The sequence below is a fragment of the Podarcis melisellensis genome, assembly GCF_964234715.1.
Source record: "Podarcis melisellensis genome assembly, chromosome: 15".
NCBI classification, from domain to species: domain Eukaryota; kingdom Metazoa; phylum Chordata; class Lepidosauria; order Squamata; family Lacertidae; genus Podarcis; species Podarcis melisellensis.
In genome coordinates, this window is record NC_138532.1 from 29,307,926 (window position 1) to 29,335,256 (window position 27,331).

Sequence of the window (27,331 nt, forward strand, 5' to 3'; positions counted from 1 at the left end):
GGACTACAACTCCCATCATCCCTAGCTAACAGGACCAGTGGTCAGGAATGATGGGAACTGTAGTCTCAAAACAGTTGGAGGGCCAAGTTTGTCCATGCCTGGTTTAAGGCATCCTGTCCCGAGCGGAAGAACAATCAAGGCTTCACGTTAAGCCCCCATTCACTCTCATATTTAGAGTGAATTTCAGTAGCCAAGATTTATGCCTTGGCTACCATCAATCACTACATAATTATCTCTGTCAGCAAGCTGTCAACAGAAGACAGTCAGTCCGCCATGATCCTCCCTGGAAGTCCCAGAACTTTGTATACTATCCCAAATGTGGTCACACCATAGATTTGTATGATGGCGTTGCTAGTATAGACTGTTGATAGGAAAACACTTTCAATATCATGTGCGGGTTTTTGTAACTTGGGTTGCATTCCGAAGCTTGTCAGTTGTTCATTGTTAAGTCGTGATCTGAGGCTCTCCTGGGTGTGCCTCTCCTCGCAGGTAAAAGGTACTGTCCTCCCCCCCCCCCCCCGTTCTTGCACTTCCAGGCGGTCTGCAGAAACTCCTTCCAAAGTCTGATGAGGCCAGACATCACGAAGGTCGAGCTCCTGAAGGACGTGGAAAGCAAGCAGGACCTGATCCTCCGCCTCGTGGCCCACGACATTGAGGACAACCAACCTGGCAGGGCCTCTCACCTCAGTGATATGGAGAGCGACGGGGAGGAGCAAGTCTTGAAGGAGCACAGATCCTTTTACTTTGAGGTCCCGCCTGCGCCCAAGCGGCGCGAAAGCTCACATTCCACGGTAAGCAAATGGCTCAGGGAAAGAAGAAATGCAGCCCACAGCTGTGTCCTCCTAGCTGAGGGAGAGTCGCCTCTTGATCCACAGGGGCTCAGGGAAGGTCTGGACCAGGGCTGACTTTAGCAGATGTGGCGCCGGGGTGCAAATATCTGCCCAGCATTGCCAAATTACCACGGATAGTATTGGGGTGGCCATAGTTGTGCACTGCCATCCATTGGGGGGGGCGCAACTCTCCCCCATACCATGGCAAAAGAGCGATCCTCACAGAGGCTTGGGAGTGAAGTTGCGCCCCTCCCAAGCCTTCACGGGAGGAGAGCGATCCCCGCAGAGGCTTGGGAGGGAAGCTGCACGTCCACCAGCCGTATGGTTGGCGGGGTGCAGCTGGCAGGCTTGCAGGGAAAGGGGAGGCCTCCGGCAAAGCTGCACAGCTCCCCCACTTGCTGGGGCGCCCCAGAGAGGCTGGCGCCATGGCGCAACACATCACTAAGCCCTATGGAAAAGACGGCTCTGGTCTGGACTCAGGTGAGGATCCTTGGAAGTCTGGGGGAAATGGGAGGGACACTAGTAGGACCAAGGACATGAGGACGCAAGAAGAGACTACTGGATCAGGCCAAAGGGGACTCATCTAATCCCACATCCTGTTGTCACAGTGGCCAACCAGATACCTGTGGAGAAACCCACAAGCAGGATTCAAACATGAGAACACTTCTCCCCTCCTGTGGCTTCCAGCAACCAATACTTAGAAGCATTGCTGCCTCCAGCCACGGAGGCAGAGCATAGCACACATGTCTAGTGGTTGTTGATAGCCTTCTCCTCCACAAATTTGTTCAATCTTTTTTTAAAGCCGTCCAAGTTGGTGGTCATCACCAAGGCTGAAGAGCAGGGTTAGATGCAGCGGGGGGGGGGGGGCATTCTCTCTGCATAGCCATTAAACAGTGTGCTGCCCAGGCAAGAAATTAGCAGAAAACAGATATCACAGCAGGAAAACAGGAAATGTTGGAGGGTATGGAGATTTGTGGACCCCCCCCAAGCCAAGGATATAAGTAACTATACGATCTTTAGATGACATTTGAAGGCAGCCTTGTATAGGGAAGTTTTTTTAAATGTTTAATGTTTTATTATGTTTTTATATATGTTGGAAGCCACTCAGGGTGGTTGGAACACCCAGTTGGATGGGCGGGGTGTAAATAAAACAACGGAATAGGATATCCTTATTTTCATTGGAGAAACGTTGAAAGTTGTGCAAAATTAACAAACAACCAAAAAATAACAACTTAAGCACTGTTGAATCCACAAAAACGCCCTCCCGACTCTCAGGACTCATAGTTGGATTCCACTCAGGTCATCAGAAGACACACACACATAATGACTGTGGCAGCAATTCCCTCTGGAAAGAGCTTTGAAGGCTCCAAGGGCTGGAGGGTGGGGCAAGTCAGGTGGGAAAAGCCATTTTAAATTGCATTTTAACCTGTATTTTAAATTGGTTCTCTCCCCCCTCCCATTATGTTTTTATTGTGATTTGACTGGTGTTAGCCGCCCTAAGCCTGGCTCTGGCTGGGGAGGGCGGGTTATAAATATAAATTATTATTATTATTATTGCCTGATGGTCAGCACAGTCTCTCTCCCCTCAGGATGCAACCTAAGAGTATAAGCTTTAAGGAGATAGTGAAGTTGGCAGAGAGGTCAAAGGGACTCTGGGGGTCCCTTGCTGTGATGTGTTCTAACCTCATATGGTCTAGCCTAGGGCTGCCATACGTCTGGATTTTCATGGATATAGCCGGAATACGGCAGTGTCTGGGAGGAAATCGCTGAAACCCATGTTGGAAGTCTAGATTTTGTGTAGCTCAGCAACTTCACTCCCACCCCCAATTCACTTTTTGAAATACTGTCATACCTTGGAAGCTGAACGGAATCCATTCCAGAAGTCCGTTCGGCTTCCAAAACGTTCGGAAACCAAAGTTCAAAAGCTCCTACAGCCAAACTGTCAGACGTTTGGGTTCCAGAGAACGTTTGCAAACCCGAACAATCGCTTCCGAGTTTGCAGCGTTCGGGAGCCAAAACGTTTGACTCGCAAGGCGTTCGGGATCCAAGGTAGTACGAACTGTATGGCAATCCTGTCTAGCCCTATCAGCAAGCTGCGATGCAACCAAACTTCCAACTGTTCTGAGGTTCCCCTCCCCCGCCTCTCGCCCTCAACTAGCGCATCCCAAGCGATCCTCTCCTGACGAAGACCCCCAGCAGTGCGAGCCGGAAGAAGAGTTTGTCCCTGAGCAAATGCTGCCCCCCCTTGACCCTGTCCAGCAGCAGCGGTGAGGCCAAAGAGAAGAAGGAAGGCCCCCCTATCCCACAGATTGAGGTCACGGCCCAGTCCACGACCAGCCAGGTGCAGATGGTGAGTCCGTGAGGGAATATGGCCCCTCACCTCGAGAGAGAGACGGGTGTGTTCCCCGGGAGCAGGAGGGTCCCCTTTATCCTTTCATTACCCAGTTTGTGGCCCACCCCAAGCCCCCCAGCAGGAGGGCGAAAGAGAAATCAGGTCAGATAAGCCGTTAAAGTGAAGCACGGCGGACATTTTAAAAAGAAAGATCCGTTGTACCGTAGGCATCCATTTGGAATACAGGAACTGGGAAATCTTTTCATTAATGTGAGATAATATAGTGGTACCTCGGGTTACAGACACTTCAGGTTACAGACTCCGCTAACCCAGAAATAGTACCTCGGGTTAAGAACTTTGCTTCTGGATGAGAACAGAAATCGTGCAGCAGTGGTGCGGCGGCAGGGGGAAGGCCCCATTAGCTAAAGTGGTGTCTCAGGTTAAGAACAGTTTCAGGTTAAGAACGGACCTCCGGAACAAATTAAGTTCTTAACCCGAGGTACCACTGTATTTAATAATGGGTGTAATTAGAGGTTTAGTTAGAGGTCCGACCCTTCAGGACTTGAAAACTCAGGTGGTTTCACCTTGGAAAAGTTGCTCAGTTCTGGAGATTCGGCTGTTTGCAGAGCTGGAAGGTCTTGGGTGTGGCTGCTTGGCGAAAGCTTTATCGTATTTCCATTCCATTACAGTGGTACTATTTCTGTTCTTATCCTGAAGCAAAGTTCTTAACCTGAAGTACTATTTCTGGGTTAGTGGAGTCTGTAACCTGAAGCATATGTAACCTGAAGCATACAGTAACCACTGTATTTTTAAACAGCAGCCTTGCTATTTAAATTGACCTATCGTGCAAGAATATCTCGGAAGAGAGATTCATAAAAATGAATATACTGAAAGGTGGATTTTATTTATCAATTGTTGGAGCAACAAAATTTAGAGATGGTATCCTGCCCTACACTTCTTGTCCACTGCTCCAAATGCAAATTGAAACATAGGGAGTGGACGATGCTGGGGTAGCTCAGTCTGGAGAGCATGAGCCACGTAATCTCAGGGTTGTGGGTTCGACTCCCGGAGTTGGGATAGATGACCTTTGTGGTGAACTGCAATTCTATTATTCTAAGACCTGTAGAATGTCTGGGTCCAATCTTGATTTCAATACTAGCAGCCTCATAACTGCTATTTCCCAATAATTCCAAGAAATCCCAAAAATCAGTGCTGTTCTGAAACCAGTGGCTAAAAGACAGCATCATTTAAAAGGTCTGTCCTCCTCAAATGGCGTCCGATTGATCTCAGGAACCATAGTGCAAAATTTGGTTGCGATCACTTAAGAGCTGTCCAAATGTGAACAGAAAGACAACTTTCCAAAATAAATAATAGGTTTTCATAATAAAAATAGCAGTGAGAATGATTACTGGGCACATGGCTTTTGAGGGAGTGGCTTATACTTAAAAAACAAACAAACTGCAAAACAAGATGCATAAAATGAGGAAGGAGATTTGTCCTCCATGCATGCCTCACCCCCCACTTTCCTGAATTATGTGTTGACTTTGAGAGCTTAAAATGAAGTCCTTACCTTTTCCTTTCCGCAGGATGCCCAAACCACCAATATGCCGAGCCCGCCCATCACCGAAACAGAGGAGAGCAGCCCTGTCACCTTTTCCAGCAGCACCCCCCGCACAACCAGCGTGGGGCCTTCATCGACCTCCGACAGGTTCGAGGGCAAAATTTGTTGGTGGGCTGGGCTTTGGAGACAGGGGCACTTTTCAGGACTTGCATGTGTTTCTTCACACACAGGCAATGGTTCCCCATTGAACTTCAGGGTTGGTTGGTTTTTTTCACTTGCACTGTTGGGGTCAGTGAAACTCTCAATGCCAGCTGCTGGGAATTGAAGGTGGGGAGACTGCTGTCGGCAGCAGAGTGTGGAAGCAGGCCTCCCTTGACGAAGCGGTGGCTTTGTAACCACTTGGCAAGCTGGTCTTTTAGAGTGGCACAGCAACAAAACCACTAGAGCATTTGCAAAGCTAAGCAGGGTCCGGGATGGTTTCAAATTGGATGAGGCACCACGTGTTGAGATTCCTGTACTTAAGGGGGCTGGACTGGATGACCCTCGGGGGTCCCTTCCACTCTACGATTCAATCCAGCCCCCACACCCAGTCCAAAATCCATACAAGCAAATGGTGAAGGTCTCTCCAGTTGGGAGGCACAGGCCACCCACTTGCCCAGTGGTTTCTATGTGTGCCGTGGTAAGATCCCGCTTGCGGGAACCACCACCCGGATGCCTGCCTCATGCTTGGGCTTTGCACCTATTGAGGCCACGATCCAAACAGGCTTTGGCAGAGGGGCAAACTCCAGGCCACTGTGCAAATGGGGAGAGGACACATTACAATATTTTTTGTATTGTAAAAAAATATTGTAAAATTAAAGAATGTTAGGAAGATGTTGGAAAAAGAAAGTTAGGTGGTTTTGGTAGAAATGATATAATGGATTAAGTAAAATGAGTTGATGAAATTGACGAAAGAGAGGACGTTAAAATTTAATATATTAAATTAAATTACTTAAATGAAAAGTAGGTTGGAAGGATGTGCCGAAACAATGATTTGAACTAGAATACAAAATTGGGAGGTGTGAGGAGGTCAAGGAAAGAAGTAAAGGAAAAAAGTCATGTAAAGGTTTCATATTTTTTTTGTTTTTTTATTAAGAGAATGTATCTTTATTCTTTCTTGTTTATCTGTTGTTGTTGTATTTTTTTTCTTCTTTGTATTTGGTATTGCTCTTGCTTTTTTTTGTAACTTTTAAAATCTGGAATAAATTATATATATATATATATATATATATATATATATATATATATATATATATATATAAAGAGAGAGAGAGGACACATTACAAGCGCAGCATTTTAACCAAGCCCTTTCTGTATCTGTTTCAGTGATAGAGAGAAGATTCTGGATAAAGGTGACTATTCATTCTGTCGCTTTGGGGTTTGATACAATTGCACTTCTGTGTTTAAATCCTGCATTGCAGGGGGTTGGACTAGATGATCCTTGGGCTCCCTTCCAACGTTACCATTCTATGGTTCTAGAATGGCTGCTCCTTAGAAGCTGCCCTGTGCAGAGCCCCACATGGGGGCTGGGGTGCCAAAGGGGGTCTCAGGCCTCTAGACCTGGCCCACAGGCCTCCTCCAGGCACACAACTGCGAGAAGGATGCCCCCAAAGGGAATCAGGACCCAGTGAGTTGTGGGTACAGTTTTCATGGGGGGAGGACATGGGCTGGCAGGGAGCGCCTGTCTATGGGGCCAGAGCAACCTCACCCTGTTGAGGTCGCTTGCAGCACACCCACACCCTTGGCTTGCAGTGTAACACAGCCATTTCTCACCTGTTTTCTTCCAGCTGCAGTAGAGATGCACCTCTCCCGGGACACCGAAGCAGTCTCAGGACCCTTCGAGGTAAATTGCCATAGCATGTTTGTGGAGAGGAATGAGACCCTGTCCACAGAGATCACTCAGGCTCAGAGATCTGTACTGGTTGACAATTTGCTACAGGGACACATATATAAAACCCTTAAGAACTTAGGACTGGGCAGGAAAAGGGTCTCTCTGGGCTTATCCACACTCTTTTCAGGTACGGTCTGAACTTAGAAGCTCTGTGTCAGAGTGCTTCACCCCCCTGCTCTGAAGCAGTGTTTCCCAAACTTGGGTTTCCAGCTGTTTTGGGACTACGATTCCCACCATTCCTGACCATTGGTCCGGCTAGCTAGGGATAATGGGAGTTGTAGTGCAAAAACCTGGGAGACCCAAGTTTGGGAAACACTGCTCCGGAGCTTTCCCCTGTGAAAACTTGCTCTTTAAAGCTCAATAGGAGCAAATGGTAACCTGCTTCAAATCTGAATTGATGTTTGACCTGATTGAGTGCTAAAGAGTGGTGAAAACTCCAAGGCAAGAAACAAAAAACCATGCTTAGACACAGAGCATTAAAGTGTGGAGCTGTGCCTGGAAAGAGCAGAGCAAAAGATAAGCGCGGATAAGCTCTCTTTCTCTCATCCTGCAATGGACTTGATTACCGTGACTTAGGACAAAGACATTTTATGTGCCCCTCTCTCCTGTTCCCTCCTGACCTCTTCCTCCTTTCACAGATCATGTCTGTTTACCAGGACGTTCCAGAGTATGTCATAGAGTACGAAACACGTAAGTTTTCTTGCTGCCAGTTTCGGGCTGTGGACGTCACTCTTGTCCCTTGAACAGTGGTTGGGGGGCAGGCCACGCCAGGCCACCTCCCTCCTTAGGGATGTGGAACAGGGAGGCTTCCAGCATGACATGGACATGTCCACATCAGGGAGCCACAAAGTGGGTTTATGTTCAGTAGTCCCACCCACATACCTAGCCTTGCTCAGGAATTTGAAAACAACAACAACAACAACCCCAAAATCAGTGGAGTTTTGAAACCGGTGGTTTAAATTGCTGTGTTTTTTTGAAGGTTCCATCCACCATCTTGAGTCAAAATGGCAACCAAGACCCCCCACACACAAATGGCTCCTTAATCTCAGAAACCAAAGTAGTTTCCAAAGTGGGCAATACCACCATCTGGGGGGGGGGTGTACCAGCCTTTTGGGGGGTCCTAAAACGCTGGGGGTGGCAGGTGGCACAAATGATTATCAGTCTTTGAGAAGCTGATATCACTACATCAAATTCATCAGTTTTTTTGTTGAATTAATAAAACTAAACCCTTTTATTGGATTTAGAATAAAGGTGCAATTAATTGTTACTGTTTTGAATTATTTTGTTATTAGCTTCCTTAGTGGGTCATGCAAACCACTATTCTGAATAATGCTTTGTATAAGGTAGGGGGAATCAGAGATGTGTTTATGCAGGGGGGGGGGTGGCCAAAAGAGTTTGGGAACCACTGTCTTAAGAAGTGTGCTAATGCATAGCAGATAAGCAAACAAGTTTCCAAAATATATGGGAGATTGAGTTTATTTAAAACATTGATAGACACACCCCATGCCTTTCTATTTTAAACAATCCAAGGCAGCTTACACCATTTTAGAATTAAAAAACAAACATTAAAAACCTGAACAATTGAGGGGGCGGAGGAAACAAGAATAGGTTAAAATTTGCATAAATTTTGGCGGTGTAAAAATGAAACAAAACCCAGACACTCAAGCAGCCAAATGCTTGTCTGATGGAAGACAAGTGAGGGTCTTGGCTGCCCGGAATTTGTTGCCTGTGTTGCTCTCCATCTAACGGGATATTGCTGGACTCCAAATCCCATTAGCTCATGGGCCCAGTGTGACTGACCGCTGGGGATTATGGGAGTTGGAGTACACCCTTGCTCTCACTTGATGCACTCACAGGGGCTGTGAGCGGCAGGTTGACTCCATGTCCAACCTCTGTTTTGGCTTCTCAGATCAAGAGGGAACTGTCACCGAGCAGCAACCGCCACTCCAGCAGAAGCCCTCCGTCTTCGAGAAAGTCTCCAATGCCTTGTCCAGAGTTTTCTCCCGAACGTCCGCCAGCAGCCTGACCCACCCCAGTACATCCCAAGAGAAAGTCCCCAGTGACCAGGCCATGACCGAACCCAGTACATCCCAAGAGAAAGTCCCTGGTGACCAGGCCTGATGACCAAACTCCTCCTACTCCTCCTCCTCCTCCACCTTTATACAGCTGAGAGAATAAATATTTTCTTCAGAAACGGAGTGGCCCCTGACTTTACTTGCAGGGGGCACAGCAGAGAAATGGAGCCGCCTGACCCCTTCTTGAAGGGAGGGGGAGGTCGTCTGGCTTCTGTGCTACATGCAGAGAAAATGGGGGCCAGGGGAGAAGTTGGTGGGCTGCAGATAGGGGAAGCCCTATCTGTTGCATCTGACCCACAGCCAGAGCTTCCTTGCCTGTTTTGAAGCAGGCACAACCTCTGGGAAGGAAAGTTGTCCCACATGGAGGAGGAGAATAATAAAAATAGGACGACAAGCCACTAGTAGGTGCCAGGCAAGCTGCAATTCCTACATTGTAGGGGGCAGGATTAGATGACCCCCCCCAGACCGCTTCCAACCCTACGGATCTAGGATTCTATGAATTCTGTGGACAAGGCCGACGCTTATCCATCTGGTTGGGGCCAGCCGGGCCAAAGTGGGGTGTGTGCCAGAGAAAACAAAAGGGGGTCCCACAGGGAAAGTAGGAGACACAGGTGGATCTGAACAGCTGGCAGCCCTCTGATTCCTGGCCCCAATCCAGGTTTTCCTGGGCCATTCTCCCCATTCCCCAGCTTGCCCTTGGAATCCCAGAGGGTGCCCCTTCCTGAGCTCCCCAATTCTGTGCTTGTGGCAAATTGGGGCTAGTGAAGCTGAAGTCAACAGGGACAGGAGGTTCTGGTGGGAGGGTGGCATGTTCTCTTCTCTTCCTGAGCTGAGACCTCCTTGTGGGATTCCCACTTCAGTGTTCCCCATGGGCCCCCCATAACTCTCTCTGCCGTGCTAAGTCTCTAGATAGGAGAATTAAGCCAGCAAGAGGTTGCCACTTTACCCTCGGTCCGAAGGAGACACCAGTCGTAAAAGGGGAGATAGATATATATTTCTGCTTTCCAAGGCTTCCCCCTCAGGTAGGCCCAGCCCCCCGGCTCTCAGGCCTGGGACCTTTACGTTGCCGGCCAAACAACCAGCTGGGCAGCAGAGGCCTTCTTCTGCGGCTCTGGGCTGAGCCATTCTGGCTCTCTTGGCATTTCCGCTGGGTGGCATGGAGGGCTTCTGAAGCAGCAATTTCAACAGCAGCATTGGGGTCACGGCAGAGAGGGCGAAGGGCTGTGGGGAGACAGAAGAGGCAGGGCAGTGGGGTAGGGCCACAGTCTCCCTCCTGGGGTGGGGAGGGGATTTTCAGGACCTGCTTTTGACCCCTCGACAGACACCCCCTTCACAGTCCAGTTTCACTAATGCCACTGCCCCGCTCTGTTCCTTTTAAGGCCTGAAATGGATAGGAAGGACTTCCAATGGTGACCCAGAATCTTGTCTTCCCAGCAGCCTGTGTGAAACCTGCACTCAGGACCCTGGGACAAGAGCAGCACACTCCCCTCCTGTGGCTTTCAGCAACCAACATTTGGAAGAATTGCTGCTTCTGACGGTGGAGGCAGAGCATAGCTTGATAGCCCCTCTCTTCCTCCATGAATCTGCCTAACCCCTTTTCAAGCTGTCCAAGTTGGTGGCCATCCCTGGCTCCAGTGGGAGGGAGTTCCATAGGAACACAAGAAGATCCTGCTGAATGAGGTGAAGGGCCCATCTAGTCTAGCATCCTCTTCTCACAGGGGCCAAATGTCCCTAAGAACCAAGGAACCTAGATAGGGTCTCTCTTGATATAGAGGTTCCATGAGAATATCAGGAGAACCTGGTTGCTGGATCAGGCCAAAGAGCCTGGGCAGCCAGCCAGATGCCCCAAAGGGAAGCCCATCAGCCCTCTTGTGATTCCCAGGAGCTGGTTCCCTCCAGAGACGACATCACGGTTACGCCGCCATTGTGGCTAGCATCCATCATTGGCTTTCTCTCCCTCCATACTCTGCAGCTTGCAAAAAAAAGTGAGAGAAAATCTCCACTTCTCCTAGCTTTGGTGCTGGCAATTGTTGCTAGAAAACAGGGTTCCCCTTAGAGCCAAGACCTCACCCCTGAGGCACTTTGCGAAAGGATGCTAGGTTCCTCGCATATCACAGCCTCAGCATCCCCAAACTCCCCCAGCCATTTTTCACTCCGTATGCTGAAGGCTGGATGTTCCAGAGTTGCATCGAGAGATAGGCTTCAATTTGCCATTCCCACCCATGGGATACATCTGGTGGCAACACTCACCTACCAGGAGCCGGTCCAGATCCAGCTGTCGGAGGTGCTGAGTGTCCGCTGTCTTCACAAGGATTCCTTGCAGGAATAAAGGGGACACCTGGGTCTCAATCCAGGGCAGGGTTGCCAACTCCAGGCCTCCCTTTCATGGACTCCCATCTCTGGTGCTAGGGGTGGGGGAATGATACCCCTCCCCACCGCCTCTAGCCTCTCGTCCAAAGAGAGAGAGGGGGCCATTGGTCTCCTCCTCCTTCATGTGCAGACACACACCGGCCAGCTTGCAGGCTGCAATCTGAACTCCTTCCCAGGTACAGCACAGGTACTGGGGCACATCAGCCAGGATGGCCCCCAAGAGCGCTGGATTCGTCTTAGCCTAGGAGAAATCGGGGGGAGGCCACATCAGGTCCATTGTCAAAGAATAACAGAACTGTAGAGTTGGAAGGTATCCCAAGGGCCATCTAGTCCAACCCCCTGCAATGCAGGAATCAACGCTAAAGAATCCTTAGCAGATGGGCCATCCAAACTCTTGTTTGGAAACCTCCAATGAAGGAGAGTCCACCACTTTCCAAGGTCATGGAATCATAGAATTGGCAGGGACCCCAAGGGTTAAGGGTCCAACCCCCTGCAGTGGAGGAATCACGGCTAACAGACCCTTGCAATGCAGCAATCAGGAATATCTGCCCCCATTTGTTTCTTGGAAGGTTAGACTTCTGCAGGTGCATTTCCCCATAGCTCTCCTTATCACAAAAAAGTCTGAACTGTTGTAGAAGTGTGACAGGGCTGCAAATTGGCTGTGATGGCGGAAGCATGAATTTGCTGGGATGTGACTGAATCCTGCCCCAAAGAGATGGCCTAGATGCTCCCTTAATTCTCTTGGAGCAAAAGAAGCAGCAAGTTTGGAGGCACCTAAGGTAGAAAAGAACAGGGGCTAGTGGCACTTTCCTTCCAGTTAAAACAGTTTGACCCCCCCCCCTCTCTCTCTCTGGAAAGGGTTCTAGTTTCACTCTGCCTTTGCTCTAACACAGGCACCCCCAAACTCGTCCCTCCAGATGTTTTGGGACTACAACTCCCATCATCCCTAGCTAACAGGACCAGTGGTCAGGGATGATGGGAATTGTAGTCCCAAAAATCTAAAGGGCCGAGTTTGGGGGTGCCTGCTCTAACGCTTGTAGGAAGGCAACAAGATTAAATAAATGAAAAAATGTTTTCACCTGGCACCTAAATATTAGGGTCAAGGATGCCCAGTTGGGTCTCCCTGGGGACAGCATCTCAAAGGTGCTCTAAGTTTCTGGTTCTCATGGTTTAGGGTGAACAGAGAGAAGAGCAGGAGAGGAAGACCAGCATGAGAGGAAGGCCCCAGAGAGAAAGGCATTCCTGGTTGCCAGGAGGCAGCTGAGAGAAGGTTTCCTAGCCATGGTGGCAAGAGGTGGTGCCTTGTCCCAGCTTATAGGCTCACTCACCAGCTGTCGGCACACTTTGCCCATCAAGTGGATGTGACGTGCACCAGAGACATCCGCCAGCAGCTGCCCAGCCTCCATGTCCCCTGTGAGGTCTTGCAGGCCCACGAAGGGGGCACATGACGCGAAGGCAATGGAGCAGGCCTGGTGGAAGAGACCGGGAGGGTCACACTCTGTCTGGCCCCACCTGGCATAGACTGCGGAAGGAGGGGTGGGGAGGACTTGGTAATTCTAGCTGATTGGGTGCAGAATTACAATTTCATAGAACTGAAGGGGCCCCCAAAGGCCATCTAGCCCAACATCCTGCAATGCAGGAATCGCAGCTAAATGGCTCTTAAATGTCTGGAAGTTCTCCCTAATGTTAAGTTGGAACAGGGTCGTAAATGTAATTTAAGACAACATAAACAACAATAGCAGCTCGTCTGTCATTTCTTAGAAGCAGTGACGCTTCTGAATACCAGTTTCTCGAAATGGCAGAAGGGGAGAATTGCTTGCATCTGGTCAGCCACTATGAGAACAGGGTGTTGGACTAGATGGGGCATTGGTCTGACGCAGCAGGGATCTACTGATGCTGTTATGTTGACCCCTGGTCTCTTGACAGCTGCCTGGTTTCCTGGTGCACAGGTAGAGTGTCTGGGAGCAGGAGGCTCAAGGAGAGGGGTGCAGGTATGATGCTGTACCTTGGCCACAGTGGGGCTGGGTTCCCTGAAGTGCAGCAGGAGGGCAGTCAAAGACCTCCCCACCTCTTTGGCAAAGGACTTGGCCTCCTCCGGCTGAGTTGCCCTGGCCAGCTGGCCCAAGAGCTCAAAGGCAGCTTGGCGGAGGGAATCGTCCACCTACAGCAGGAAGGGGTGGGAGTGGGGAATGAGAAGATCTTAAGAAAGGGGGAAAGGTCACCACTTGCTAGGACCGAGTGGGACACAGGGAAGCACCCACACTCTCCAAGTGCCCCAATTTTCCCGGGCCAGTCTCAGAATTACCAGTCGCTGAGAAGCACTTGGCAAGGAAAATGGACCCTCCCCTTCCTGGGTTTCCAGAAGGTCAGAAACAGGACTCTGGGCTAGGGGAGCCTTTGCTTTGACTTTGATCAGAAAGAAAGGGCCAACTCACGTGCCAGAGGTGCCCACGGGACTGGCCGGCTACGGCCTGGAGAGCACGAACTCTGTGTCGTCTCCCGATACATCCCCACAGCTTGCCCAGGGCACACAGGCTCTCACAGGCCACTTCAGGGCTGGCATCATTGCCCGCAGCTTGGAGCAGAGTCGCCAGCAAAGACTCCTGGTGCTTCTTCACCTACGGAGAAAAGCCCTCAGCCCTCAGTGGCTGGGGTGCCCCTACATCTACAGAGTCTCCCCCGCCCAGGAAACCTCCCAGGATTGGCTGGAGGGGCCTGATCTAGTGGCTGGCAGCAAACCGTTTGCCAGGGGGCTTCAGGACAATATGCAGAGCTCCCACCCCACCTAGCTGCACTTCTCACTTCTTTTCTATTCCCCCTCTCCATTGCCTCCTCTTTAATTCATTCACACTGGTCACACCCACAGCAGTGTGGTGTAATGGTTAGAGTGTTGGACTAGGACCTGAGAGAGACCAGGGTTCATTTCCCACCCACCCTAAAAAATCTAGAGTTCCTTGCAAGACATCAGTTGCTTCCTGAGCTATGATAAGCAGCTTTGAACTGCTGCACAGCTAAAGTTTTGGATCTCTCTCTCTCTCTCTCTCTCTCTCTCTCTCTCTCTCTCTCACACACACACACACACACACACACACACACACAGCCCTGCCCTTCATCACCAGCTAAGGTCCCATTTGGAATCCCTTGAACTACCTCATGGGGCGCTTCTGTTGCCACGTTCCCCAGGCCTCGGAGCGCCAGGGCTCGCAGGGTGGTGCTGCCATCCTGGGACCTGGCCAGCATCTCTTGCAGAAGGAGGTTGAGCATCTCTGGTGTGTGAAGCAAAGAGTGGCCTGGGATCTGAGCCAAGCAAAGGAACCATCCGTAAACTCCTGCACTAAACTTCCCAACACCCACAAAATGAAAACGTGGAAAGTCCTAATAGACAAGATGTTAAATGGTTTTTATATGCAACAACAGCGGCAAGAGTATTGTTAGCCCAGAAATGGAAGCAGAATTAGATAAAATGACAGGAAGGATTCGAAACCTGCAGGACCAGAGATTCACAGAAGATTGGAAGAAATATACAAACTATTTAAAGAGCAACTGTAATCAACAAATTACGCTAGTAGGACTACAAGAAGTTTTGTAAGGGGAAACATATGAAATATTGCAAAATAGAGAAAGAATAGAGATACAGTGGTACCTCGGGTTAAGTACTTAATTCGTTCTGGAGGTCCGTTCTTAACCTGAAACTGTTCTTAACCTGAAGCACCACTTTAGCTGATGGGGCCTCCTGCTGCCGCTGTGCTGCTGCTGCACGATTTCTGTTCTCATCCTGAAGCAAAGTTCTTAACCCGAGGTAATATTTCTGGGTTAGCGGAGTCTGTAACCTGAAGTGAATGTAACTTGAAGTGTATGTAACCCGAGGTACCACTGTATTAGTTATGAGATTTAAATGTAATGGTGAAAGTAAGAAATGTATATTAAGTGAATAGATTGGAAAATTTTCAGATGTGATTGATGGAAGTAAAAAAACCTGTATAAGATGTAAAAGTATGTTTAATTATTGTTGAAAATGATATGTTAAAAAAAAACCTAATAAAAATTTATATAAAAAATAAGAAAGAAACATGGAAAGTCCTTAGGGAGATGCTTATACAATAGCAGTAAATACAATACCTCCATGCAGAAGACCAGGCTGAGGTCTCTGTAGGTTGTTCTGGAGGAACTGAGATGGGGCAGGAGGTGACGCAGGAGGTCATCGATGAGGGGGTTCTGTGACCATGCCATGGACCTGAGGGGCAGGGGGGAAAAAGGAACGATAAGAACATAGAAGAGCCTGCTGGATCAGGACAATGGCCCAGTGGCGTAACGTGGGTTGCCAGCTCCCGGGGCTGCATGGAGCACTGTAGGGGAGACAGGAAATGGACAGAGTATGCATGAACATTCAACTGCCTAATGGTGTCCGTGTCACCCGGGAGATCACAACCACAGTGATAAGAAAAGAAGAGTTGTTCTGTTGTCTGGAGAGGTCACTTCCTGGTTTGCATGGAGAAGCCATTTTCAACGAAGCCCAGCAGCATAAATGACACGTCATGTGATTGATTATGCAGGGCGGGGCTCAACCCCCCCCATATTGTATTCAAGTTGATACCGATACTTAACGGAACAGGGCACTTCAAACAATGGCAAAAAGATATATTTAAGTCTGTCTGGTAGGGAAAGAAACCTAGGATTAAATATAAATTGTTAACAGAGGCAAAGGAAAGAGGTGGATTTGCCCTACCAGACTTAAAATTATATTATGAAGCATCCTGTATCTGTTGGATTAAAGAATGGATGAGTTTAAAGAACCCAGATATCTTAAATCTGGAAGGTTATGATAACAGATTTGGGTGGCATGCATATTTATGGTATGGAAAAACGAAGGTACATAAGGGTTTCATGATTCATATTGTTAGAAAATCATTATATTCTATATGGGGAAAGTATAGGAATCTATTAGAAAATAAGACCCCCCTGGTGGATATCACCACTAGAAGCATTCTCAGCGGAAAAAAATAAATATGGAAAAAGAATGGATAACATATAGAGAGTTGTTGGTGGAGGAGGGAAATCAGTTGAAATTGAAGAAATATGAGAATATAAGACATTTACTTACTGATTGGCTCCAATACCACCAACTAAATGATATTTTAAAAATGGATAAAGGAGTGGGATTTAGGAATGAATTATCAAGATTACATAAAAATCTGTTGGAAAATAATGCAAAGGTTCTGTCAAAAGTATACAAAATGTTGCTGGAATGGGAGACAAAAGAAGAAGAGGTAAAATCAGTAATGATACATTGGGCAAAATATGTGGGTCATAATATACAGTTTGATTCATGGGAAAAGTTATGGAAAGCAGATTTACTATTTACTGCTTGCTGTTCGTTAAAAGAGAACTATATGAAAATAATGTGCCAATGGTACTTAACTCCTACAAGACAAGACTTGTAAAAACGTACTGTATTTAAAATGTCTAATTTATGCTGGAAATGTAAAGAGAAAGAGGGTACATTTTATCATATGTGGTGGACCTGTAAGTCAGCAAAAGCCTTCTGGGAAATGATTAACAATGATCTAAAAAAATGTTTAAAATAACTTTTGTTAAAAAACCTATTAGGTATACAGTAATAGGATAAGAGATTCCGAAGGAGAAAAAGGTCTTATTTATGTATGCGACAACAGTGGCAAGAATGTTATATGCCCAGGGTATTGATAAAGGAGTATTGAAGAAGGAAACTTAATAGATTGAATAAAAGTATTTAGTTGCAGAAAAGATAAGAGATAAATATTGGAAACCAGGGGTGGGGGGGGGGGGGAGTCTGGGGGTCAGAAGAACCCCTATAAAGATATGTAATTTGTTAGGGATGAATGCAAATAATATTGTATGCTAAAAAAATTCTAAAATAAAAAATATATTTTATTCAAGTTGCACCCCTGACCCCGTGGTCATCCAGAGGCCTATTGGAACCCACAGATAGGATCTGAGCACAAGAATCACCTGGCTAAGAGGGCGACACCCTTCAGGTAACTGCCTGGCTGCATCAGGAAGGTCCAGGTGTCTCCCGAGACATCCATCTCCCCCGCCGATTCCGGGAGAGCTCTGCTGAGGGCAGCTTGTAGCACCAGCACAGCCTGCCTGGGAGACAAAACCAAAGACTCCTTTCCCCAGTCAGTTTGGAGCCAGGCAGAGCCCTTGTCCCGCCCCCCTTATTTGTTTATTTAATTTCATAACATTTACATGCAGCTTGATTTTTTTTAAAAAAAGGGAGAAAGAAACCTCAAAGCATTTTGCAAAAAAAGATAAAACAACAAAATTATTATTAAGAAGAACTCACAAGAACAATTTAAGGCTTTTGAAAAGTTAGGTAAAGGTAAAGGTAAAGGTACCCCTGCCCGTACGGGCCAGTCTTGACAGACTCTGGGGTTGTGCGCCCATCTCACTCAAGAGGCCAGGGGCCAGCGCTGTCCGGAGACACTTCCGGGTCACGTGGCCAGCGTGACAAAGCTGCATCTGGCGAGCCAGAGCCGCACACGGAAACGCCGTTTACCTTCCCGCTGGTAAGCGGTCCCTATTTATCTACTTGCACCTAGAGGTGCTTTCGAACTGCTAGGTTGGCAGGCGCTGGGACCGAGCAGCGGGAGCGCACCCCGCCACAGGGATTTGAACCGCCGACCTTTTGATCGGCAAGTCCTAGGCGCTGAGGCTTTAACCCACAGCGCCACCTGCGTCCCCTAAATAGAGAAGAAAACTCGCATTGATTTTCTGAAGGTCTAGTTAGGCTTGTCTGAACAAGAGTGGTTTGAAAAGATGACACTGAAGAAGGCACCTGCCTGGTGTCAAGAGGCAGGGAGTTCCAAAGTGTAAGTGCTGCCACACTAAAAGACTGAGTTCTTACAAACACAGAAGAGGGGTTATGTGGCACCCGTCGCAGTGCCAGTTCTGCAGACTGAAGCGTTTGAGTGGGCAGAAGTGGGATAAGCTGATGTTGCAGGTAAACTGCTCCCAAGTGGTTAAGGGCTTTATATGCTTCTAGGAACACCTTGAACTTGGCCCAGTGGCAGACGGGCAACCAGTGCAGCTCTCTGAGCAGAGGTGTTGCATTTCGACAAGGCTCTCAGCAATCGTGCTGCAGCATTCTTAACTTACGGCAGCTTCTGGGGAAAACGCACAGGAAGCCCCACAAAGAGTGCACTTGTGGGGAAGGGCAGCGGAAGGAGACGCCACCCGGGACTGACGGAAGACGGGCGCTACCTGCGGGGCTCCAGCGGCACCATCCTGCTGCACGCCATCCTTTTCAGAGAAGAAGGGTCGGGCATCTCTGCATTCAGGTCCGTGCTGCTGAGTTGGCACAAGAGAGCATGGCACAGCTTTGAGAGCAGCGGGAGCCGGTTTGTGCAGCCCTCCAGAGCCAGGACTCCCTCCCGGAGGGACACAAGAGCCTGGAACAGGGGTATTTATTTATTTATTTAATGCAAAAACTTTTTAAATAAAACTTTGTTTTTTTTTTATTTCTGATTTCACGCAATTTCTTTCGTTCTGTTTTCCTTCTTTTTTTTGAGTTTTATTTATTTAGTAACGTTCTTATGCTAACTCGGTAAACATTATCATATTACATCACAAGGCTTATTATAATACAATTTTCGGAATGTATACAAAGTTTATGTACCTAAAGAAAAGAAACAAGGACAAAAAAACTATTCCAAAATCATATATGTACCAACACTTTGGACTTCCTGTCTATCCCGTTGTATATTCCTTTTTCACAAATGAATGTACTCTTATTATTGTATATTTCTTTACATTTTATCTAATACATTCCTATATCAATATGTACCCTTGGTCTTATTTCTCAACTCAGTCTCTCTCCAATGTCAATGGGTGGATTGACGATTGACGCAATTTCATGCCATGACCCAGAGCCCAACCCCCGAGCCCACGGAGAGTTGCCTGTATTCAATACAGGCCCATTAGAATTTCCATTTCAAGGCACATTCAACCATTACTCTTAGCAGAGCCCTCACCATGACGTAGCTGTGGGTGCCGCTTCCTTCCCCTCTCACCACGTTGAGCAGATGCCTCAGGACAGGTTCACTCTTATCCTTGTACGTTGCTACAGCCACCAAGAGCTCCATCCTTGCCCTGGGGAATGGCACAGATGGTCAGTAGACCCGGAGAAAGAGTGCCGCTCTGCAGGAACGGCGCCAAGAGTTGGATTTCCAGTACAGATGCCAACAAAATACTGTGTAGAGGCACCCCATGTTGTGAATACCATCCCCGGACTAGATTTGGGGTACTTTGTCCTATCTGTATATTTGAGGGCTTTGTTTGAAAGAAACTCGGAGCATTGTAAGTAGCCTCAGATAGTTTTAGGTAACCTCAAAGAGTTTTCCTGTCATCAGGAACCACAAGACAGAGAAACCAGTAGGAGAACACTTCAAACTCCCAGGACATTCTATACAAGATCTCAAAGTAGCTGTTCTACTACAAAGGAATTTCAGAAATAGACTGGAAAGAGAAGCTGCTGAATTGCAACTTATTACCAAACTTAAAACTATGGAGAGACCTGGTCTGAACAAAGACATTGGATTCTTCTTACAGATAGGTAGCCGTGTTGGTCTGCCATAGTCAAAAAAAAAAATTGTGTAAATTTTTGTGTGTATCTGAAGAAGTGTGCATGCACACGAAAGCTCATACCAAGAACTAACTTAGTTGGTCTTTAAGGTGCTACTGGAAGGATTTTTGTTTTGTTTTGATTGGATTCTTATCTCATTATACATGACAAAGCCATTTTTCACCTTCTCACCCCTTGCTTTTTCCTGTAAGACCTATTGCAGTCGTTAAGAGTCGTCAACAGGCTCATCACAGCTATCTGCCAATCACCCATTCCCACCACCCTTCTGAGTAATACCCCTCCCCACCTTCTCACTATATAGAAGGGTCTGGAAACTTCTGTTTCAGTGTATCTGAAGAAGTGTGCATGCACACGAAAGCTCATACCAAGAACTAACTTAGTTGGTCTTTAAGGTGCTACTGGAAGGGAAAAAAATTTTGTTTTGACTATGGCAGACCAACACGGCTACCTATCTGCAACTCAAAGAGTTTTGGTGGGCTTCAGTGGGATTTCAAAGGGGCTTTAGAAGAGCCTCAAAGGCTGACATACAAGCTACAGGATAAGGATAACTGTGACTTTAAAGATGAATGGGACCCTTTACAAAGTATTTGAAGATGCAACAAAGCAAACTGGACTCCTTGGCTGGTTTTGAATAAACATTCACAAACTTTTTATTGATAATTATTACTTAAATAGTTTGAGGATCTATACAACTGTGTAACATGCAGAAAACAGCATTTTTAGAGAAATCAAAGACTGGTACTGAGGGAAGTCGGGGGGGGGTGGGATCTGTGGGGGGAGGGGGAGGGGAAAAGGGGGAAATAAGGATGATATGTTTCTAGATAATATGTTTTATTTTAATTTTGAATAAAAAAGTAATTTTCATTGAAGAGTCTCAAAGGAAAGGAGAATGTTTAAAGTGCCGTCCGGCAACTCCTGGAGTCCTTATCTGGCTGGGATATAAGCTAGTTTTCCGGGAGTGTGTCTTCCCCCCTTATTTTTTAAAAGCTCCTACTCACTCTGCTGAGGCTCACAGGAGACGTGCTTCAGGTGCCATCTTCTAACTGGAAGTGCATCGCCCCCTGTTGTTTTAGGAGGAGGGTTTTTCTTGGGTGGGGGTGGCATGGGGGGCTTGGGTTCCAGTTCGAAGAGCAGAGCAAACTCCCGACACCTGCTTCTGAGCCCTGGGAGTCTTGCACTCACCTGTCTGGGAGGAGGGCCTGCTGAAGGAGGGTGGCACAGACCGCCCTGCAGTGGCGCTCCGTCAGCACACAGACGGCCTGGGCCAGGGAATGGCGCTGAGTTGCATCCTCTGATTGCTGCACATAGGAGCAAATGACGGCCACCAGGTCGGGGATCTAGAAAGGACAAGGGGGGGGGGAGAAGCTCTGTAACCCTCATATATTTGGGGTGCCATTTCTAGGAGCATAAGAGAAGCCTTCTTATGTCCAGCATCATAATACATGTTGGTTCAGGTGTGGGGAGGAATAGAAACATGGAAAGGAGTATTCCCTGGATGCCAAATCCAGGTTTGCGGCAAGTACTCTTTGGTGAGAGAACCCCAGAAGAGATCTAAAACAAGCATAGGCAAAGTCCAGCCCTCCAGATGTTTGGGACTACAATTCCCATCATCCCTGACCACTGGTCCTGTTAGCTAAGGATGATGGGAATTGTAGTCCCAAACATCTGGAGGGCTGGACTTTGCCTATGCCTGATCTAAAATCACAAAACATGCAGCAAAGCAAAGCATGGAAATATAGGCCGTTAGACTTTTAAAAATACGTATTTCCAAGTGAGTTCCAAAATAGTCCCCTCTTCCCCCAGCATAGGAATAGATCACACGTTTAGTAAGCTAAAAATGGTTTATTTACAAACTCTCCAAAGGTCAGGTTCATGTGCTTTCCCATACATCAGTCAGACAGGTTGCACAGGCAGTGAAACTATTTACTTCCAAAGCGGTGGAAGTTCCTAAATTATTGGTATAGGAGCTCAAAAATGGCTGCTGAGAGCCATGCAGTTTGAGCTGGAGCAACCAGCTCAAAACCTCTTCACAAGCTGAGCTTCTCAGGTTGATTGAAGGTGCAACAATAGGCTAGCTTACCGATTTCCTCCCAATGTAAACTAAGTGGACACAGATAAGCTTGGCAGGACAGCTTATTCTATGATATTAACCCCTTCATGTGTTAATTAGACTTTGGTATGTTGGTTATATGAGGCTGGTTATCTCACAAGATCATCAGAAGGGTCTGCTAGACCCAGCATCCTTTTCTCATGAGGCTTATGGGAAGCCCAGAAGCTGGAACTAAAATGGGGTCTCATTCACCTCTTTGGTAATCCAGCTCTCAAACTGGCCTCCATAGCTGTCATAGGGAGAAAAATGATAATGAAGTGATACAGACGCCCCTGGAAAGTGGTGGATTCTCCTTCACTAGAACTTTTAAAACAGAGGTTGGATGGCCATCTGTCAGGATTCTTTAGCTGTGATTCCTGCATTGCAGGGGGTTGGACTAGATGACCCTTGGGGTCCCTTCCAACTCTACAATTGTAGGTTTCTAGGAAGTGCAGGACCAAGTACAGGCTTTATTTTATACATTTATTTATACATTTATTTCATACATTTTCATGCAACAAAATCTGAAATCCCTTTAGGTCTAACCCAGCGTTTCCCAAACTTTTTTGGTTGATTCCATAAACTCAGTACCCCAGTACCCCACTATCCTACCTTACAGAAATCATTTTGCACCACCCACTGTGGAAGATAGTAACACAATGACATCCAAAACGGTATTGATTAATTGCACATTTATTCAAAATCCATTTCAAACTGTTTTGTTGAATTAAATCAACATCGATGAACGACTCAGCGATAGCCTGATCGCTGTTTACACCTCTAGCAGCCCCCAGCCACCCACTTGCCTCTTAGCACCTCCCTAGGTAATCCCACTGCCTCCCAGGGGGGTGCTACCTCCCACTTTGCGAACTGCTGGTCAAGTCCCTCCCTCACCTGGCGCTTACCTTGTCCTTCAAGGCTGCCCTCTGCTCCTTCACGACCACCTCAAACCACAGGAGGACGGCCTGGTCGCAGGTGGGGCTCACGGCTCTCAGCTGCTCCAGCAAGGTGCGCAGGAAGGCCAGGATCTCTTGCGGGGGCAGAGCGCGGCTGACAACCTGAGCCAGGGCAGGCAGGTAGTGGGGAGAAAGTGCTCAGATGCGCCCCACCTTTGGTTGTCATCTCCACACCCTCTCCTTCCTTGGGCAGGTGCTGTGACCTAACTTAGGGTCATGGAGGTTCTGGGGGTATCTTGGGGGGTGGGAAGCAGGGATAGGTGTATGAGAGGGTTGAAATAGTTTTGTCACTATATTTACCAAGCAAGGTGCCTGCAAGTGGATCTCCTGGGATCCTACATGGAGGTGAGAGTAGGGTTAAAAGAAGGATCTCTCTCCCCCCCCCAACTCCCAAAAGCCCCCTGCCAGAGTCTTGCCTGCCTACCTGCCCTTCTCTGGGTTTCACTGGGATGGCTGCCTGGCAGAAGATGAGGCCAGAGAATGGGGAGAGAAAATTCACCTGGTGTGACTTGGGGGGGGGCAGTCCCTGCCTCTCAGCCTAACCTACCTCACAGGGTTGTTGTGGGGATTAAATGAGGAGGGGGTGAACCATGGATGCCACTTTGAGCTCCTTGGAGAAAAAGGTGGGATATACATGCAATAAAGAAACAAAATCTGTCAGCTTGTTAGTGTAGATGTTTTCTTTTTTGGTATGCACATTTTGCCTGATACACGTAGCTTGCAGGAGACCTCTCCTAGGCCTTGTGGTTAAGGGCTAGGGCTTGGATTTGGGACTCCTGATCCCAGTCCCAGCTCCCAGTGTTTATTACAGCAGGACGTTGGTGGGTCGATCCAGCTCTTCAAAAGGACTGCTACCTATCTGGCTTTGCCCATTGCTTTAAGGCAGACATGGCCAAACGTGGCGCTCCAGCTGTTTCGGGACTACAATTCCCATCATCCCTGACCACTGTTAGCTAGGGATGATGGGAGTTGTAGTCCCAAAACAGCTGGAGGGCCAACTTTGGCCATGCCTGCTTTAAGAGCACAACAATGGGTAGACATGGGGAAAGCGGGTGCTTTTCTCATTACGGAACCTCTTAGCTGCACCTGTTGAACTTCTGCCTTGCCTAAAAGGTGGCAACCCTTGGCTGGCACTGGCATCACCCAGGGCCAAGGCACGTGTCCATTGCCACATGATCCACCACCCCAGGAGGATGAATCCTGCCTAGGGGTGCTATTCTCCAGGTTGATACCTTCTCCCAAGCACCTTCCTCCTGAGGTCCCCACCCTACAATACCTTCGCCAGCTGGAGGGAGGCCGTGCGCACCTCCCGGGGGCTGCTCTCGCTCCGGAGCTTGCGCTGGATGCAGTGGAGCTGCCAGGCCACCAAGCGGCCCCTTGGCCTTTGGGTGCCTGCAGGAGATACCCAAGAAGGGAGATTCCGACTCAACATCAGAAAGAACTCTCTGATGACAAGAGCCACTTGACCATGGGATGGACACCCTCGGAAGCTGATGGACTCTCCTTCATTGGAGGTTTTGAAGCAGAGGTTGGGTGGTCCTCTGTCAGGGGATTCTTGAGCTGTGATTCCTGGCTTGCAGGGAGTTGATGACCCTTGGAGAACCCCTTCCAACACTATAATTCTATGCCTTCTGTACCATCTGGCATCCTGTTCTCACAGTGATCAACTAGATTCCCTAATGGGAAGCCCGCAAATGGGATCTGGGCACAGCAGCATCCTCGCTCAGTCGTGAAGCTCACTTGGGTGTGACCTTGGGGGCCAGTCACCACCTCTTAGCCTAGCCTACCTCACAGGGTTGTTGTGAGGGTGAAATGGGGAGGGGGAGAACCATGTACGCCACCTTGAGATCTTTGGAAAATAAAGGTGGCATGTTAATTAATTGAACGATTAAATAAATAGTGAATTAGCACACTGGTCCCTGTAGCCCAATATTGTCTGCACCAACTGGCAGCAGCTCTCCAGATGAGGATAGAGAGGGGAGTTCCTCCCAAGTAAGGAAGACCTACATTGCGAAAGGGGCTAGACAAGCTCACCTTGGGTGCTTAGCAAGACCCTGATGCAGTCGACGGCACCCTGCCGGATGCTGCCCAGCACGTCCCAGGTGAAAGGCCCCAGCGCCCCAGCCAGGCGGCTGAATTGCTCCGGGGGGATCCGTGGCTGTGCAAAAAGAGGGAGAGAGGAAGCTGCCATATACCAGTTCAGGCCATTTGTCTGCATTGTCCACACTGACTGGCAGCTAAGACTCTGCCCCCAGGAATAAAGCAAGATTCTGGTCCTCAATATTCTGAATGAACTAGGAACCCAGGCCAGGCTTTTAAGAAGAAGCAACCTTTGGACTGGTAATTTTTTTAGGAACACAGGAAGCTGCCTTGTGCTGAGTCAAACCATTGACTGATCTTGCTCAGTACTGTCTCCACTGACTGGCAGCAGTGCCTGTCCAGAGTTTCAGGCTGGGGGTGTTCCCTGCCTTACTTGCAGACGCCAGGGATTGAACCTGGGACCTTGTGCATGCAAGGCAAATCTGAGCTATGACCCTTTCCCAAAATAAGATTCTAGTCCTCATGGTTTGGAATCAAGGACTGTTAAGTAGGAGCACCAGAAGCTGCCTTATATCAAGTGAGACCATTGATCCATCTGAGTATGGCCTTACTCACGGAAGCGCTGGTCTTCTGGCAATGGGCCCGAAGCAAGTGCACCCCAAGCTGCAAAGCCCGGGCACGCTCCCATTCCCGCTCCGACACCATCCAGTACCCCAGGAGCTGCGGGGGAAATGGAGGAGAGGGGGAGGAACAATCAGCCCCTGGCCTGAACCAGCCCGCCTTTGCCCTGGCAACACAGAAGCCATGCTGGTTAACTGCGGGCAAGGCTTCTCCCTCCCAGAAACCCCACAGAGCGAGTTGGAGGGTGGTGCATGTCTAGAGAATGTCCTGCTAGCAGAGCTGGATTCAAGATTGGGGGGCAGTGCTCTTGGCCCTTGCAGGGTGTAGTAGTTCATCATTCCAGATGGGGCCTGCTTGGTGTTGGCCCTGCATTTGTGAAACCCACTTCCAGCAAACATTCACTCTATGCCTTTGCTTCCGGAGATCAAGAAAGCCCCCAAAAGTGATCTTTTCCCTTCTCAAGAGAGCTTTAGCTGATCTAATCCAACTGAGTCTCTCTATCTCCCCTCAGAATGTGTTGTATTCTGCCTGAGCCTCTGTTGTTTTTGATCTTTTGTTGTACGTTGCTTTGCTCTGAACGGAAGCTTAATGGAGAAGTGGGGCGATGCAAATAAATGGGTAAATACACACAGCTCTGGCTTCTCAAGAGCCCCACTGTCATGGACTGGTTGGACACAGAGGAGTGGTGGAAGGAAGCAGCTGGGGAACCCCCAAGGGAAGAAGGCTCAGAGTCAGGGGAGTGGTGGTGGGACAACGATGAGTGGTCAGAGGGAGAAGACTGGGAAGTGAAGGTGTTGGAAGCCGAAGAGGTAACAGGGTTTAGTGAGCAGGGAGAGTCTGTGGCAGAGAGAAGTCCAGACTCAGAGGCAGACGCTGAAGCAGGAGAGGAGGGAGGCCAAGAGGCAGAGAGGAGTCACAGGTGTCTCCCCCTCCTGCCGTGACCAGCTCCCCTTCCCTCTTGTCTCCCAGAACCGTAAGAGGCATGAAGAGGGCAGAGGAGAAGTTAGCTTCATGCAGGCGCAGTCTCAGATTGCTTGGGGGAAATCCTGAAGAGGAGGGGACTTAGATGGAAGGGAAGAGGTGGGGATTTTCAGTCCTGGTGACTGATTTTCATCGAGTAAGACTGCTGGGAATGAACTGCTCTGCTCTTTATGCATAACACTCCACCAAGTCTGGGGAGATCATGTTTTTGCTAATAAAGAATTATCTCCAACTTTGAACCTGTACACTCCTGTGGCATCTACTTTGCCCTCCCTCTGGCTTGGGAGCAAAATGTGGGAGGAGAGGAAAAGGAGAGCAGCAGGGAGATGACAGATTTAGCAGTGAGGGCTAGAAACTTGAAGCAGAGGCTACCTCCCGCCCTGCTCACCTGGAAGGCCTGTTGGAACCACTGCGAATTGGCACTCTCCCTTTGCTCCACCCTCACCACCTCTTCTTCCAGGAGAGTCTCCACCAGTTCCGAGAGGGATATCAGGGCACCCGTATGCAGTGCTTGAGCGCTGGAAGGCAGCGGTGCCTAGTGGTGCAGAAGGAGCAGAATGCTGTTGTTGTTTTTTTATTTAACAAAATTGAAATACCACTTGAGGGTACTAAATCCTCAAAAAGATTTATGAGGAACATTTGCAGCCCCTGGAGTGCTCCTCTTTCAGCGGGCAATCAGCTCCCAAACAACCATTCCCATCCCATTCACACATACACACCTGGCCTGCATCCTCTGCCAGCCCCAAAGGAGGAAGAGTGAAGACGCTGCTCAGGGCTGCCTCTGCCAGTGCCTGGTTCTCCTCCCGGCTCAGCTGCTCTGGCACGTGGCTGAAGGGAGAGGAGGAAGGTTGTCAGGGTTCACCACCGAATAGGTATTTGCTACTTCCCTTTCTTGACCATCCCTGAGTCTGTACAGTATTGCA

The 27,331-nt window shown here is 48.5% G+C and overlaps 2 protein-coding genes across 5 annotated transcripts in view; one reads left to right on the forward strand and one right to left on the reverse strand.

Annotated features, from left to right (window-relative positions):
* FSIP2 (fibrous sheath interacting protein 2) overlaps nt 1-8,847 on the forward strand; it is a gene marked incomplete at its 5' end in the record, with an annotated part of 38,024 nt that extends 29,177 nt beyond the window's left edge. Inside the window, 7 exons of the mRNA XM_081889520.1 lie at nt 537-791; nt 2,989-3,180; nt 4,749-4,870; nt 6,089-6,114; nt 6,550-6,605; nt 7,292-7,343; nt 8,563-8,847. Coding sequence (XP_081745646.1) covers nt 537-791; nt 2,989-3,180; nt 4,749-4,870; nt 6,089-6,114; nt 6,550-6,605; nt 7,292-7,343; nt 8,563-8,774 — 915 coding nt within the window. The 3' untranslated portion in view covers nt 8,775-8,847. The remainder of the gene's footprint in view (nt 1-536; nt 792-2,988; nt 3,181-4,748; nt 4,871-6,088; nt 6,115-6,549; nt 6,606-7,291; nt 7,344-8,562) is intronic.
* Nucleotides 8,848-9,700: 853 nt separating this feature from the next.
* The window catches only part of MROH2A (maestro heat like repeat family member 2A), a 41,872-nt gene continuing 24,241 nt past the window's right edge, over nt 9,701-27,331 (reverse strand). For 3 of the 4 annotated variants that reach the window (XM_081889559.1, XM_081889560.1, XM_081889558.1), the window contains 18 exons: nt 27,128-27,236; nt 26,797-26,943; nt 25,422-25,526; nt 24,801-24,924; nt 24,043-24,158; nt 22,716-22,868; nt 20,904-21,058; nt 19,111-19,228; nt 18,341-18,528; nt 17,087-17,224; nt 15,218-15,332; nt 14,249-14,395; nt 13,534-13,716; nt 13,104-13,259; nt 12,427-12,567; nt 11,237-11,339; nt 10,979-11,044; nt 9,701-9,949 (listed from right to left, as the gene is read on the reverse strand). In XM_081889559.1, coding sequence (XP_081745685.1) covers nt 9,747-9,949; nt 10,979-11,044; nt 11,237-11,339; nt 12,427-12,567; nt 13,104-13,259; nt 13,534-13,716; nt 14,249-14,395; nt 15,218-15,332; nt 17,087-17,224; nt 18,341-18,528; nt 19,111-19,228; nt 20,904-21,058; nt 22,716-22,868; nt 24,043-24,158; nt 24,801-24,924; nt 25,422-25,526; nt 26,797-26,943; nt 27,128-27,236 — 2,467 coding nt within the window. In that variant the 3' untranslated portion in view covers nt 9,701-9,746. The remainder of the gene's footprint in view (nt 9,950-10,978; nt 11,045-11,236; nt 11,340-12,426; nt 12,568-13,103; nt 13,260-13,533; nt 13,717-14,248; nt 14,396-15,217; nt 15,333-17,086; nt 17,225-18,340; nt 18,529-19,110; nt 19,229-20,903; nt 21,059-22,715; nt 22,869-24,042; nt 24,159-24,800; nt 24,925-25,421; nt 25,527-26,796; nt 26,944-27,127; nt 27,237-27,331) is intronic. The other variant, XM_081889561.1, reaches the window with a different exon arrangement.